At 33.4% G+C, this 16625-nt stretch overlaps 2 protein-coding genes and 1 long non-coding RNA gene across 3 annotated transcripts; 2 read left to right on the forward strand and 1 right to left on the reverse strand.

The window, feature by feature from the left end:
• Positions 1 to 3370: 3370 nt before the first annotated feature.
• LOC131613425 (uncharacterized) lies at positions 3371 to 5768 on the reverse strand. The gene is made up of 10 exons (XM_058885096.1): positions 5628 to 5768; positions 5270 to 5537; positions 5121 to 5188; positions 4970 to 5024; positions 4805 to 4878; positions 4221 to 4378; positions 4080 to 4119; positions 3864 to 3926; positions 3623 to 3679; positions 3371 to 3523 (listed from the first exon to the last, which is right to left on the reverse strand). The coding sequence occupies exons 1-10, from the start codon at positions 5766 to 5768 to the stop codon at positions 3371 to 3373; spliced, it is 1077 nt and encodes a 358-aa protein (XP_058741079.1).
• Positions 5769 to 7364: 1596 nt separating this feature from the next.
• LOC131613426 (heat shock cognate 70 kDa protein-like) lies at positions 7365 to 9423 on the forward strand. The gene is made up of 3 exons (XM_058885097.1): positions 7365 to 7584; positions 7802 to 8173; positions 8255 to 9423. The coding sequence occupies exons 1-3, from the start codon at positions 7365 to 7367 to the stop codon at positions 9421 to 9423; spliced, it is 1761 nt and encodes a 586-aa protein (XP_058741080.1).
• Positions 9424 to 11052: 1629 nt separating this feature from the next.
• Positions 11053 to 13098, forward strand: LOC131609053 (uncharacterized). Its single transcript, XR_009285925.1, has 2 exons — positions 11053 to 11353; positions 11759 to 13098. It is a non-coding gene; the product is annotated as an uncharacterized LOC131609053 (long non-coding RNA).
• Positions 13099 to 16625: the final 3527 nt, after the last annotated feature.

Consider the following 16625-nt stretch of genomic DNA (forward strand, 5'->3'; position numbering starts at 1 on the left):
TCAGGGGGAGACATATTCATATGCTTATGCTATAGCTGTGTAATTTGTTTTTTGCCGTCCGTTCTTTCTGATCGCAAATTCATATCATTTATATATGTTTTTGTCATCATCAAAAAGGGGGAGATTGTTAGAACAAGATTTGTTCTGATCAATTATCTTAGTTTTGATGATAACAATAATATGAATTTTGCTTAAGATTATATGGTACTCTAATCCAATGCAATTTCCTTTTCAGGAAATATAGAAAGAGTATGCATAATTCAGCGCTCAGAAGCTTTGTCTCAAAGGGTTCAGCATGCAACATCAGAACATGGTCTGGCAAGACATCAGAAGATGGTCGAAGCAGAATCAGAACATGGGTCTATGGAAGCATCAGAAGAACAAGAGAACAGAAGCACTGAAGTTCTGATGGTATCACGCTCAGAAGCACTTCAAGGTCAGAAGATCAGAAGATGCTATGCACCAAGCTGTTTGACTCTGATGATATTCAAACGTTGTATTAACAAACATCAGATCAGAAGGAAGTACAAGTGGCAAGCTACGCTGACTGACAAAAGGAACGTTAAAAGCTACTAAAGGCTACGTCAGTAGACACAGCGTGAACAAGGCTCGAGGTAGTTGACAAAAGCGTATAACATTAAATGCGATGCTGTACGGAACACGCAAAGCATTAAATGCACTCAACGGTCATCTTCTCCAACGCCTATAAATATGAAGTTCTGATGAGAAGCAAGGTTAACGATTCTGCACAAAAACAACTCATATTAACTTGCTGAAACTCTGTTCTACTCAAAGCTCAGAATCTTCATCTTCATCAAAGCTCACTACATTGCTGTTGTAATATATTAGTGAGATTAAGCTTAAACGTTAAGAGAAATATCACAGTTTGTGATTATAGCTTTTAAGAAGCAATTGTAATACTCTTAGAATTGATTACATTAAGTTGTAAGGAACTAGAGTGATCGTGTGGATCAGAATACTCTAGGAAGTCTTAGAGGTTATCTAAGCAGTTGTAACTAGAGTGATCGTGTGGATCAGTATACTCTAGAAAGTCTTAGAGGGTATCTAAGCAGTTGTTCCTGGAGTGATCAGTGTGTGATCAGAAGACTCTGGAAGACTTAGTTGCTGACTAAGTGGAGAACCATTGTAATCCGTGCGATTAGTGGATTAAATCCTTAGTTGAGGTAAATCATCTCTGCGGGGGTGGACTGGAGTAGTTTAGTTAACAACGAACCAGGATAAAAATAACTGTGCAATTTATTTTTATCTGTCAAGTTTTTAAAGCTACACTTATTCAAACCCCCCCTTTCTAAGTGTTTTTCTATCCTTCATATCCCTGTGAAAATGTCTTATTCTTCATGGAGTGGCGGGCAAGGTTATGGATATAAACTACATACCTCTGTTTGTCTTTGTTGTAAGTAAATTTTATCGTTTTTTTAATAATCTGGAAACAACCTGGGTACATGTGTTTGAACACAGGTTTTTGTCTCTTGACACTGAGGAAATCAACTGCATATTAGGCATGAAAGCTAATGACGATGAAGTCTCTGATTGCAACACCAAAACTGTATTGAAAGAAGTGAAAGTTGAGGAGGATATTGGCCAATGCTCAAAGTCCAAACCTGCTGCTGTGGTGAATGAATTAAGACAAACCTCTGGAGAAAACCATGATGCGCTGTTGAAGGATGTGAAAGTGGAGCATGATGTTGGCAAGCCTTCTCAGGTGAATAACAATGATCAAGAACTGCAGAAAGAGATATCATGGGAAAAAGAGATCACTAAGTCCCAAGTTAGAGGTCATCAAGTGATGGTAAGATTTGTGATTTCAATATTATTCTGTTTTGTACGATTAATGATATGAACATTTGTAACAACAACCAATTTGGAATGCAACAATTCCCTCAGGAGGTCATAAAGAAAGCTCTAAGACCAGACATAATAGGATGCAGGCTTTTTGATCTTGAAGACTTGTCTTTTTATGAGTGTAAGATTTTGAAGTCAAACAGAAAATACGTGGAGATTTACCTTGGACATGGTTGGTATGCATTTGTAAAGGACAGAAAGCTGAAGGTTGGAGATAAGGTGGTATTCAACTATAATTCAGACCAGAAAATCTTGTATGCGAGGGTTGACAGGAAAGTCAAGCAGAACAACAATTAAATGATATGTCTATGTGTGTTTGTTTTAGTCTTTAATTTTAACTTAGGATACCATCAAAATAATCGGTTTTTTGTTAATGTTGTTTTAGACATGTTGCTGATAACTTTTGTTTTATTGGCCATGTCATATATTGATGTATGATTAAGTAACCTTCATAATGAAGGTAGTACTACATTACCTTTAATGTTTAAATTTGCATCTATGGTGTTGTTCTTTAATTTTCTAGTTAAATTCGCAATGTGTACACATTGTCTGTCCATTTTTGGTTGATGGCTTTAGTTATGTGGGCTTATTTATAAATTAAACCATGACACTATTCAAGATCAGGTAACTTATTTTGTTTATACTGGATCTATTCATGTCAATGTGTTAATTTTCTTGAACTTCTAAATATATTGTTTACACGACTTCATAATTTGCTTAATGGTTTAAGTTCCATGGGCTTGTCAAGAATAAACTCATAATTTTGGATTTAGAAACCTAATCTGTCACACACATTCCCAAGGGTCAGCCAATATCTATGTAATGATGACACTTATAGTTTTCCAAAACCTATTACAATCAATTTGTAAGGTTTCACCTAAACCTCTACTAAGAATTCAAATTGTTTCATAAATCTGTTAATAACATTGATTTACATTATTCTATTTTTATGGGCATTTTCAATTTAACAATGATAGCATTACAAAATGACCAAGTTTATATTTTTTAATACGTGGATAGTTAGGCTTAGTTAGAGGGTGTGTTTTTTACTTAGAGTGTTTGTTTTTTACTTAGAATATAAACCATGCCAGCAACTCTAACTTATAAAACATATATAAATGCATATCAATACAACATGACAGTGTTCAAGATAAAATTTTATGTTTTTCGGAATTCGATCAATTGGAATCTTCAATTTATATATGACAGCGAGGGTATATCATTTAAGCAATTCAATATCAAATTCATTAGAAACATTTCAAACAGTAGTATAGTTGAAACAATGCACAACATGATAAACTCAAATTCAGGAAAACCCTGTCTATATCATAACTTAATGGGGCAACTCAAATTCAAAAAAACTCTGTCTATATAAAAAGTGATTTGAACAATCATGATAAACTTAGTACTAGAACAACAAAACCAAACATCATTTAACAACTTAAATAAACTAATTGTCTTGATCATAAGACATGGTAAATGTAAAACTTATAAATTGTGAAGCTAACTATTTCTCCTTTTTAATATCTTTGGCCATCTTGGTTGATGATTGTTGTACACTATCATTATCTTCTACTGCATCATTTATAAGTCTCTTACATGGAGTGAGTCCTGAATTTTCAATGGTCAGGTCATTTTCTGCAGATGCAGATACTTGTTCCTATCATAAATAAAGAAAGGCAACAATAAGATTTATAATTATGACACAGTTATTATGTTGCTCGGCAAACAAAGAATATCACATGTAAAAAATACTTACAGAAATGCTATTCATATCATCCTGGGATAGAGGTTCTGGTGCTTGAAGTTTTGAGATCTGCTGAAAATAACAAACAGTTAGTGTACAACCTAAGAAAACTCAGCACGCATCAAACGATGAATACAAAGGGTACCTCTTCAAATTTGAAACTGTCCTTAATTTTATTACGCACATCTTCATCAGATTTGAAGCGAATGACAAAAAGTCGTCCATTTTTAGGCTGATATACAACTCTAATTACCAATTCATTTTTCAATATTGAGTCAAGTTCGTAAGGGAATTCAAGTGGATCGTAATCACCAGACTATAAGAATACAAAGAATTAGACACATTAAAAAAATTGATTCAAATATTGTTGTATGCAACATTTACATACATGTGTTAAATCCATTTTCATTTGAAGAGCAGACTTCCCAATTAACTTCACACAGTCGGTGTCCTAAAAGACGAACTTTGCCTTGGAACTGCCGTCAACAGCTGTTATATCAAGCTTATACCTAAATGATTCATGGCATCCAGGAGAACAAATCAAACTTCATTGTTTGTAAGGGAATATAAACAGTACCAGTTGGAAATGGAAAATGGATATAAAGTATACCGTGGCACAGGTTCTGGGCTAATATGCTCCTTAAAACACTTCAGCTTTCCATCCTTGGCAGTCACACTCCTTGTGCATTCCACACAACCATCATAGTACCATCCCATTTGTCCAGCATCAAACTTATCGAGGGTAGAAACGGTAACACGGGTTGTTTCCTACAAAGTTGGCCAATATAAAATACAGTTATATGATGCTTTCAGAATGATAACAATATAAGGGAATACTCAAATTTTCTTACATGTTGCAGATTTGTTATCTAAGAGAGACTCATTATTTCAGCTTTCCAAACAAATTTGTCATAGTCAGAATAAAATGAGTTTTGCGTTGCCTCAACTTGCACACTTGAAGAAGATAACAAAGGAAAATCAACACCAAGTTTGAAAAATGTAAACACAATATTTAATTCAATTCAAATAAAATTAACAACGAACATAAAGAAAACCACTTAAGAAGAAAACCAACAACGAATTAAGATAAATTTATCTCTTGCAACACAGTTAAGAAGAAAACCAATAAGCATTCCAAACCAAATAATAAAGAAATAAACACCTGCTTTAATAACTTTCTTTTAGATTCTTAACTTCTTTAATAGCAAGGTCATTAATCAACAATTTCGTTCTATTCCATGTGTTGGAAACACTAACTGGAAATCCTCCTGAATCACAAGAAATTGAAGAAACAGTTACGACTGTTGGATAAAAAAAAATATGCAGTTACATGTAACCTATTGTATCATGCATAATTACCTTGAGCCTCTTTAACCCTTGCATTGATTAGCACAATGACAATATCAGAGGCTTGCTTATTATTCTTATAATAGTCATATAGTTAGACTGCAAGTTGCCCCCAAAGAGTACATTATATATCTGTTTTGCTGGCATCTACAATTGAACAAACTATTCTCTTCTTGCTGTTGTCACCGTTAACTTGGGTTTGAGAGATATCAGGGATTCCTCCAATCAAATCTAACAAATAAAAAATGGATTGGTTAAAGTTATTCAACAAAAAAAAATATAACACATGAATTTAGGGTTTAGGGAACTTACCAACCAAAACATTTGATTGAAACCTTCCTTCAACTATGGAATTCAAACCAATAATGTTAAGGTAGTTATGAGGGATGTCAGGAAAGTCTGCTTTCTTAACAGAAGTTGACCCACAAAAAACCAAATTGTATGTATGATTTGTCGACTTAAAAGCAAAATCATTCTTCCCAACTTTAAAATTTTGCATGATATAAGAGTTTCCTGTTTCAATTTCAGATTTGAATTTCGAAAGCAAATAAGCAGGGACAACAGCTTGAATCATATCACGCTGGAAGAAATCAACATTTTATCATTAGTGGTTAATCAAGAAAGAACATATTATACGTAATCAGTGGGGAACTATATCTTGCTACAGTACCTTAGAATCAACCAAAACCATTTCCATGTGTTCTTTGTTTGAAGAACTTATGACAGACCATAGATGCTTGCATCTAACTGCGATCTTCCACAAATCTTTGGAATCATTGATTTCTTTCAATGACTCAATTGGACGAGACATGTTTCACCTTCAAACGTTGCAAGAAGAGTTGAGATATCAGTTAATTATCAAAGATGAATCAAATGGAGATGAATGTAAACAGTGTTAAACAAAAGTTAGAGACGGAGGTGATAGAGACGAAGGTTGTGTCTTGAGATGGAGGAGGAGTGAAAATCGCAGCGGAGGTGATGGAGACGAAAGTTTCGTCTTGAGATGGAGGAGGAGCGAACATCGCAGGGTCTTGAGTTGCGGCAGAATTGAAATGGTTCTCCATTTGTTCATGTTTTATGCAGCCTATGGAACACAAAAGGTTTTTTGAACAATGAAAGATTGCAGTAATTGAAGTGGTGGAGTTATGTGTTTTCCAAGCCAGCTTTTGTTGGTTTTTTTGTATCTATCTATTATAATAATACACCTATATTATAATATAATAATTTATAATAACAATTATAAAAAGGAAAAAGCAAAAAAATAAAATTAAAATATACCAATCAATATGTGACACATCATACAGCATTTAATGTCAAATGAATATAGTTGATTTATTCATCAAAATGACCAATTTAGCCATGGAATATGAACGGTTTTAGTTGTCTAATCAGAGGGCTTAAAATGTAATGATCACGTACTTTACTTTTTATATATTATAATAGATGTGGAACTAAAATGAATCTTTTCAAATTCATCTCCATATTAGTTCTTACTTGTGCTCATTTAATGTCAATAAATCATTTCAACTCCTCCTCCAAATTATCATCATTCCAAGTATTCTAACAAAAACAATACAAACCAAAACCGAATAAACAATGACGATGAACATCATTGCAAAAGCTGGAGATAAAAGAACTCTGTTGTTAGTTTCACTATAACATTTGTATGATATTGGAGATAATACTTACAAAGTGAGTTGCGTTTATTAGGAACGAGAAATATATTTCCGATTTTATACCGGAAGTGTATTTTTTGGTTTTACGTAAATGCAACTTAAAAAAAGTGCGTATCAAAAATATATTTCCAATTTTAGAGGGGCAAAATTGAAACTACAAAAGATATTTCTTAACACAATGAGGTGGAATAAGAATTCCTAAATATAGACTCTAATTTAAAAGTCCAAACTCTATAATTTTTTGCGTGGAATAAGTCGGTCCATATGGACTAGCACATTTGAGAGATATACATTGTCCCACTCAATCGTGTGTCTGCATCTTGTATTCATAACTATTAAAAAATATGATGAGTTAAGTAATTCAATTTATAATTTAACTATAAAAAATATCATAAAAAATAAAATAAAATCAGTACAAAAAAGCAAAATAAAATATATTTTAATTATCTGTTCATTTGAAAACAAAATCAAGAAATATTTTACTAGTCAATTCATCATTAGTTTTCTTGGAAACTTTATTGAAATTGGAAAATGAAACGTTTAGAAGTAAAAAAAACTGGCGCACTATCCCCCTTACCAAAAAGTCACTATTAACTGCTCTAGCTTTTCAAAACTGTACTTTATCATTCTGAGTGGGTAAAGAGAAAACTGTAACAAAGCATCTACACTTAAGGCAAAGAAGAGGGTTTCACAACATTCTAGTAAACTTTTTTTTGTTTACTTGAACTATCATGGTCAGTAAATACGAAGGAAATGCAATAGGAATAGACCTTGGAACAACCTACTCGTGTGTTGCTGTTTGGTTGGAGAAAAAAAACAGTGTTGAGATTATCCACAATGATGAAGGAAACAAAATCACACCTTCTTTTGTTGCTTTCACTGATGGTCAAAAATTAGTTGGTGATGCTGCTAAGGATCAGGCTGCTATCAATCCAGAAAACACTGTCTTTGGTATATTTCTATTAGGAAATATGTAAATATTGTCTGTTATTATAGTAGTTATACATTTTTTACTACGATTAGGAATAATCATGTATTTCTACTTTTTACATTTTGGAGAATAACACTAAAATATTATTGATGCTTCCTGACCTCAAAACCCTAGTTACACTAAGTTCACATTTGTCTGACATTTATTTATATTCAAATTATTATTGCTATGTTTCAGATGCTAAAAGGTTAATTGGTAGAAAGTTTAATGATCCCGATGTTCAAAAGGATATTATGTTGTGGCCGTTCAAGGTTATTTCGGGTGTAAATGACAAACCTATGATTACTGTTAAGTATAAAGGTCAAGAGAAGCAACTTTGTGCTGAAGAAATCTCATCTATAGTCCTCACAAACATGAAGGAGATTGCTGAGGCTTATTTGGACTCGCCCGTTAAAAATGCAGTTGTGACTGTGCCTGCTTATTTCAATGATTCTCAACGAAAAGCAACCATGGATGCTGGTGCCATTGCTGGCCTTAATGTTATGAGGATAATTAATGAACCTACTGCTGCAGCCATTGCTTATGGCCTTGACAAGAGAGACAAGAGAGGTGAATGCTTTGGCGAACAACATATTTTTGTCTTTGATCTCGGAGGAGGTACCTTTGACGTGTCTCTCCTCACAATTAAAGATAATGTCTTTGAAGTTAAAGCAACAGGTGGAAATACTCATCTTGGAGGCGAGGATTTTGATAATAGAATGTTGAACTACTTTGTTCAAGAATTTAAAAGGAAGAACAATGTGGATATTACTAGTAATCCTAGAGCCCTGAGGAGGTTGAGAACTGCTTGTGAAAAGGCAAAAAGGACACTCTCTTTTAAATTGGTTACCAATATAGAGATTGATTATTTATGTGAGGGCATTGATTTCTCTTCTTCAATCACTCGTGTTAAGTTTGAGGAAATTAATATGGACCTTTTTAATGAGTGTATAAAGACTGTGGAAAGTTGTCTTACGGATTCTAAGATTGATAAGAGTAGTGTAGGTGATGTTGTTCTTGTAGGTGGCTCGTCTAGGATTCCCAAAGTGCAACAACTATTGAGTGACTTTTTCGATGGAAAAGATTTGTGCAAGAGCATCAATCCTGATGAGGCTGTTGCTTGTGGTGCTGCGATTCAGGCTGCTTTGTTGAGTAAAACCATTAAGAATGTTCCAAACTTGGTGTTGCGAGATGTTACACCCTTGTCACTTGGTGTTTCCCTTGTAGGTAACATAATGGGTGTGGTGATTCCTAGAAACACTTCTATACCGGTTAAGAAGACAGAAAGATATGTAATCGGTAAGGATAACCAATGTAGTGTCCCAATTATAGTTTATGAGGGTGAGAGAGCAAGCGTTAGTGACAACAATTTGTTTGGTTTTTTTATTCTCTCTTGCATTCCTGCTCCTTGTGGCCATCCCTTAGATGTAACCTTTGCGATAGATGAAAATGGTATCCTAACTGTTTCTGCTAAGGAAATATCCACTGGAAATACAAATGAAATCACGATAACTAATGACAAAGAAAGGTTATCACATGATGAAATTAAGAAACTGATTCAAGAAGCAGCTCAGTATCGTGCTGAAGATGAGAAATTCCTAAGGAAAGCAAAGGTAATGAATGCATTAGATTACTGTGTTTACAAGCTTAGAGATACTTTAAAGAAGAAGGATGTTAAATTAAAGCTCCTTCCTCGAGAGAAAAGCAAGATCAGTCGTGCAATTACCGTGGCTACTAAATTGCTTGATAAGAATAACCAGCTCAATGAAATAGATATTCTTGAGGATCATCTGAAAAAGCTTAAGAGTGTGTTTGGATGAGGTAATTAGAAATTTTAAAGTAATTTAAAATTCAAAGCAAATCAAATGATTCAATTCAAATCCATTCATTTTTAAATTGTTTTGTTTGGATGGAGTATTAAGATAATTCATTGTTAGATTTTTGGTGTCATTTTGTATAAAATTTAAATTTTTTGGACCAAATTAAAAAATGAAAAAGTAGGGACTAATTTGTAATTTTTAAAAATTTGAAGGACCAAATTGTAAAATTTAAAAATTATTAAGGACCAATTTGCAATTTTTTTAAAATTTTTGGGGTCAATTTTATAATTTTGAAAAATATGAGGACCAATTTGTAAATTTTGAAGAATAATAATAATAAATACATTCTATGGAACATGAGAGGAATTTCAAATTCTTTGATTTTTGGTGTCATTTCAAAATGATTAAATTTAACTTAGGATGAAATACTCCATAAATTTCCATCATTTTAACAATTCTTCATTTTTGTATCCAAACAATGGATTTTAGTCAAATCATTTTAAATTCCCTCAAAACATTACTTTCCCTCATTAAAATGCTTCATCCAAACACACTCTAAAAGTATGTTGGAAGAACTTGAAGTCAAGACTCGCTAGTTTTCTTTTTCGTCAGTTAGATTTGAAGTCAAGAACTTGAGTTTTGATTTCTGGCTAGACTGTCTTTTTCTAGCAAAAAGGTTCAGTGATTAGTTTTTAAACTATTGCTCAAAAAAATTAGTATGACATTATAAAATTTCAAAGTTATAATTTTGTACAATATCATGATATTAACAAATGTGTCATGTATATTATTTGTAGTGGTTTCTACCGAATATTCTTTTGGTTTACTTTTGCTTTCTAAAACCTCAGCTAAACACATTTCTGCATGGAAAGGCTTAATTCTTACACTGTTGAAGATCAGAATTCATGTTAAACACTCACTAGATGGATTAGAATTTGAATATGGAAAGGCTTAATTCTTACACTGTTGAAGATTAGAGGAGAACATGGATTAGAATTTGAATATGGAAAGGTAAAAAACTATTCCCTCCTCCCATTGCTTCAATCGTCATTGCATCAATTGTCATGCCTCCTAGTAATCAATTTTCATATTTAATAATAAATTAAAATTTTTTCTTGACAAATATAATGAATGAAACTCAAATTTAAATAATTTCACTACGCCAAATTTGATATTTGGTATCGCCTAATTTAATAGCACTTTTGAAGAAAGTGCTATTGAAAAGGGAAAAAAAATTTTATAATAGCACTTTGTCTTTGAACGCTATCATAACATGCTGACCATACGATTTTGATAGCACTTTGTAAAAAAATGTTATTATTAAACTTAAAAAAGATAGCACTTTTGAGGAAAGTGCTATTGAAAAGGAAGAGAAAAAAAATTATAATAGCACTTTTTCGTCAGGCGCTATCATAGAATGCTAACTATACGATTTTGATAGCACTTTTTAAGTAAATGCTATTAATAAACTTAAAAAAGATAACACTATTTTTAAAAATGCTATTAATATTTTTAACTAGGATAGCATTTTTCTTAAAAGTGCTATTATTGATTTTTATAAATTAAAAAATAAAAAAATAAATAAAAAAGGGTGACTTTTCATTTTGGCACATAAAAATTTGGGTGACCGCCAAAACCTAAACCAAAACCCAAGCCGTGAAACCAAGACCACATTGAAGCCCTATCACCATCTTCGTTAACCCGTTAACCATCGCTTTCATCACCTGCTTCATCCTTTCGCCGGTGAAACCCTATCACCGCGTGAAACCTCCTCTCTCGAACCGGAACTTCACCAAACCTCCTCCCTCGAACCGGAAATTCACCAAACCTCCTCTCTCGAACAAACACACATTCAGAAGAAGAAGTTATTGAGGTGAAGAGCGAGCCGAAAGATAAGAAGATTGTACCAGGCCGAAATCACTTCGATTACGTGAGTTTTTTTCTTACCATCTCTTTGATTTCTTGACACTATCATGTTCTTTGTACGTTATTGATTCAAATTCCTCTATCAATTGTTTGAAAATGCTATTGTATGCTGTTTGATTTCATTTGGTAGCTCTAGGGCTTTAGAATCTTTGGTCAGATTTAATTGAGATTGATGATGTATCTGTGAAGTTGGAATTAAGATTTGATTAGGGAAGGGAGTATTTTCGATTTCGCATTTGAATTCGTTGTTGTTCGAGGAGTATGAACACATGGAGGCATGAGTTTGATGTTAGGAAGTAGAACAGAGAAAGCAGGGGAGGTGGATTAGGGGAAACAAAGCCTTTTTTAAGATAATTTAATATTGATTAGAATATTTGGTGTTGTCATAATTGTTAAATCATTTTCCCAGTTGGATAAGGCTGAATGGCATCAATGAATGAATGTGTATAAAGATTCTTCCATTTCACAATCCAAGCTTTACTGTCACTTGGGAATCAGTTACACTAGGCGCTACCTCGCGTGCGGTGAAGTAATCTAGTGGATTAGAAGCCTGTGATAAAACATCCAGATTCACCCAGGTAATGCCTGCATCTACTCCATAAGTTCTTGGAGTAAGAAACTGGTTTAGGTTTCGGACGGAATCATAAGAGCTACTGGGTTATAGTTGGTTACAATGTGATAGCATACTAAATAAGCTTTTATCAGAGTTTGATTCAGTGCCGACACTTTGACTTGAAAGACTGCTGCCATCTGATCTGTTCCAGCCACCGTCAATGTGGTGGTTAGCTGGGGGCAATGATGACCTATAAAATTACACATATTCAAGTGCGATTGCGATGGTGTTGCCATGGAAGCAGTATTAGGCACACAATCGGTTACATTTTCTACAGCCAATGAATCTTGCCTAGGGATGAATGGATCTTTTCTGGGTATTAAGCACCTTCCTCATGCAATGGAATGAATATTCTCTGACATATTTTTTGGCATGTAAACCTCGGTAACTCTCCTCTGCATTGGGTCCAACGTCAGCGGCATTTGCAAGGGCTCCTTGAAATGACTGGAACATTGGCCATCTCCCATCATAATGTTATTTGAAGTCTGAAAAATCCAACGGGGCTCCTTTTTGTTCATGATGATATGGTAACAGCCCTGACCATTGAAGAGAGAGTGAATTAAAACACCTTGGCTTTGGCTTTCGTAAGAACTGAAGGAGGTCCCATTGTCCAAATGCCCATGTAACAACTCTTTACCTGTCTCTTCTTGATGTAGCATCTTGGCTCTGGCTTTTGTAAGAACTGAAGGATGATATGGAACATTATCTGTATACTTGTTTGTTGCGGCAGAGTCATAATATGAATGTGGCGCCATTTCAACAGTTTGCCAGACATCACTTCCAGAAGTGAAAGGTGCTCCTTCATTAGTAGAAACATCACAAACGTTTGTATTCCTCGGATACTCGTCTTTATTTGGTGACGTATCGTATGATTTTGATAAAATAATATTCTTTTCTGAATCCACACTCACTTTATTGAAATGGTCTACTGGGATGCACTCAGTTGTACAATAGCGGTTCATGAATTTGCTTTCACTGAGTTGTGTAGATATTTATTGTGTACTAGTATGGACTATTAGGATGCTGCAATAGTAATTTTCTTCCTGGTATGAGACTCTGCAAATTGTTACTTAGCAGAGAAAAGAACATACAGATTTGATAATTTTTATCAAAAAAAATCTATCTTGTTTTTACTAGGATCATCTATAATACTGTCACTTTGGTAGGGAAGGTTCATTGACTATGAGTGTTGATTTCCTGCACCAAAACAAACTGCACCTGAAATAATATATGTCTGTGGGTCACACACAGATGCTAGGATTTAAAAATAAATTGTTAATAGTCAATAACTATTAAGAACCATTTAAATAAACTATTTCTCTTATTTATTCATTAATGGGTATTCTTAGTCTACGTGAAAAACCTTAATCCTTATGTTTTGAAACTAAATGATTAGTTAGTTATAAGAAACCAAAGTCTTGTAGTGTCTTGTGTGACATCATTAAATCTAACCATATGTATAATAAAATATATCTTATCTTGACAATGAAGTACACACATATTTACAACCACTTATATCACCTAAACACAAAAGACATGGAAGTTTGTAAATTAATATTAATATGTGTGAAATTAGAAAGGAGAATGTAAATGTTCGGAAGTTTACGAAGTGTCGGAAGTGTCATTGAGCTAAACGTTCACAATCTAAGAGACCTTGATACTACATCATTAGTCTCAATATTATTTTCAATTATTATTAATTTCATATTCTAAATTTTGGTTGTTTCTTTCATACTGAAATTTATAAAAATAAGATTTAAAATTTGAAGAATCCAAATTTGAAGAATCCAAATCAAACTGAAATTTATAAAAATAAGATTTTTTTTAGAATTTTTTATAATCCAAGTTGATGTAACTGGTTACCACATATGTGTTATCGGTAACCAATATTAAAATAAGTCAAATAAGTTAAAGAATAAATGATTTTGGAGTTAGTGTAACCGGTGACGCATTTGGAGTAATCGATTATCACTGTTAGTTGATTTTTTGGTTTTTAGCAGCTGTAATCGGTTATAGATTTTGTGTAACCAGTTACATGTTCGGGAATTTTGTTTTTCAACAGTTTGATGATGTAACTTGTTTCTCACTCAACTTGTAACGTGTATATATACCCAATTGTTATTCATATGAAGGTTAATGTCAATATTCTCACCCTCTCTCTCTAATTCTCCTTTATCTCTCTCTAACTCTCCACATCCAAAATCCTCAATTGTTCACCAAAGAGTGATTCTAAGTTCTAACTTTTGGGATCAAGAGCCTGGTTCAATCCACTGAACATCTAGTATTTAACATGAATTCTATTTCCAATGAAAGAATTCCTACAAACCTATCGATCCTTGATTTCGAAGAATTGCGACAAATGGTGCAAGCAAATGAAAGTGTTGTTTGGCTATCAAGATTTTTTTGAAGTGATCAAAAATGGAGTGTGTAATGCCTCAGAATTCTTTTCAGGACGCTTTGTCCTCACTCTCGCACTTTCGAGAAACTTCCTAGAAGGTCATCTGTCCAAATACTACAAGTCTAGCACGCTTAACTAATATTATTAGTTAGGCTACCAAAAAGAAAATGCATCTTGTTGAAATTAGGAGACGAATAGATTCTAACCTAGAAACTGATGCAAAGGTTTCATGTATAGTCAATCCCATCTCACTGACTATAACCTTGTGCTACCAGTCGAGCCTTATTTCTTACCAATTCTCCTTTTTCATTGAACTTGTTTCTAATAACCTATTTGATTCCTATGACATGAGTTCCTTTAGGTCTAGGCAAAAGATCCCAAATATCTTTTTGGAGAATTTATTGAGTTCGTCTTACATATCCATAATCCACTTATTGTCCAAAACCGCTTCATCAACAAATGTGGCATATCTTTAAAAGGTTTGAAAAAGGATCTGGTTCTCAATGTTTCAGTCTTGTCTCCCAAAATCAATTCTTGAGAATGAGAGGATCTTGGTATTTTCCTTCCCATAGGAGTCTAAGCTTTAACAGCCTCTGGTTGAACAACTTCGGAGTCTTTGGTCTCAGAATCTTTTGTAGCATCTTCTTTATCATCTGAACTTGAGTAGGAAATCTCCAGATCCAAAAATTTCTCGACAAGCTTTAACTTTTTAGAGTCAAGTTTAAATGAATTGATTCTTCAATAATTCGTGTTTCAGTGTGATATACTCTGTAGCCTTTTGAGCGTTCAAAATATCTTAACATCAAACACTTTTGTTCTTTAAAATCAAGCTTGTTCAGATTGTCTTTAGTGTTCACAATAAAACAATCACATCCAAAAGGATGAAAGTGTGAAACGATAGGTTTTCTGTTCTTCCACAATTCATGAAAAGTCTTACCCATAATAGGACTTATAAAGATCCTATTCTAAATATAGCATGTTATGTTTACTTCCTCAGCCTAGAAGTGCTTAGCCATGTTAGTCTCATTGATCATGGTTCTGGCCATCTCATGCAGAGTTCTATTCTTCATCTCTACAACTCCATTTTGTTCTGGAATTATAGGGAAAGAGAAGTCATGGGAAATTCCATTTTCATCGAAGAGTTTTTATAAATACTTATTTTCAAGCTCTCCACCATAATCACTTCTGACATTCACAATCTTAGCATTCATATCGTTTTCCACTTGTGAGCAGAAGGAACAAAATACAAAATGTGACCCATCCTTGTGTTTTAGAAACTTAAACATGTCCATATGTCGAAGTCATCATTGATGACTAATCCATACTTCTTCTTTTTGCCATTGACAGAAGCATTTTCACTGGACCAATCAAGTCAATGTGCAAGAGTTCTAATGGTCTAGAGGTAGAAACAACATCTTTAGCCTTGAAAGAGATCTTTGAAAACATGTCTTTTTGAGATGCTTCATAAAGAGCATTTAAAGAGAAATTCGTATTTGGAAGGCCTCTGACTAAGTTAAGCTTTTTTAGTTGAGAAATTCTTTTCATGCTAACGTGACCCAATCGTCTATGTCATATCCATTACTCTTTGTTCACAGACATAAGACATTTTATATTCTATTCTTTCAAATCAGACAGTATGATCTTATATGTGGTGTCCTTCCTCTTTCCATTGAACAAAATGGAGTCATCCTTCTAACTAATAGCTTTACAGGACTCTTGATTAAAGATTATATCATAATCATTATATCTTAATGGACTTATGGATAATAAGTTATGTTGTAGTCCTTTAACTAATAAAAAATTAGTAATAGAAGAAATATAGTTGTTACTAACTGTTCCAGAGCCAATGATCTTCCCTTTCTGATCACCTCTGAAAACCTACCAAGCTTTTAAGCTTAAGTTCCAGGCTTTAGAACATATTTCTTCCTTCTATCATGTGTCGTGAGCAACTAGAGTTCAGGTACCATGACTAGTGTCTTAAATGCGTTGCTAAGAATATATGCAACATAAATTATCTTTTTCTTAAGTATCCACAGTTTTTTGGATCCTCTCTTATTATTACTCCCACAATTTTTAACAAACTTGGGTTTAAATGCGGGAAAATCATATAGATATAAATAATGGAAACAATCTTTTAGTTTTAAAACAAGGTTTTTTTAGACACCAAATCATTTTATGATCCCTTAGGAATAAAATGAGAATACAGAGTCTTTGATTTGTTATCTGTTAAAGAATCATTTTATGATCCCTTAGGAATAAAATGAG

This window comes from Vicia villosa, linkage group LG6 (assembly GCF_029867415.1).
Source record: "Vicia villosa cultivar HV-30 ecotype Madison, WI linkage group LG6, Vvil1.0, whole genome shotgun sequence".
Lineage (NCBI taxonomy): Eukaryota > Viridiplantae > Streptophyta > Magnoliopsida > Fabales > Fabaceae > Vicia > Vicia villosa.

Coding starts and splice junctions, on each gene's coding strand:
- LOC131613425 (XM_058885096.1), bottom strand. CDS start 5,768: ATGTCTCGTCCAATTGAGTCATTGAAAGAAATCAATGATTCCAAAGAT. Junction 5,538..5,627: donor TGGTTTTGGTTGATTCTAAG/GTACTGTAGCAA, acceptor GATTTCTTCCAG/CGTGATATGATTCAAGCTGT. Junction 4,120..4,220: donor AGCCCAGAACCTGTGCCACG/GTATACTTTATA, acceptor TGAATCATTTAG/GTATAAGCTTGATATAACAG.
- LOC131613426 (XM_058885097.1), top strand. CDS start 7,365: ATGGTCAGTAAATACGAAGGAAATGCAATAGGAATAGACCTTGGAACA. Junction 7,585..7,801: donor TCCAGAAAACACTGTCTTTG/GTATATTTCTAT, acceptor GCTATGTTTCAG/ATGCTAAAAGGTTAATTGGT. Junction 8,174..8,254: donor TGACAAGAGAGACAAGAGAG/GTGAATGCTTTG, acceptor TCACAATTAAAG/ATAATGTCTTTGAAGTTAAA.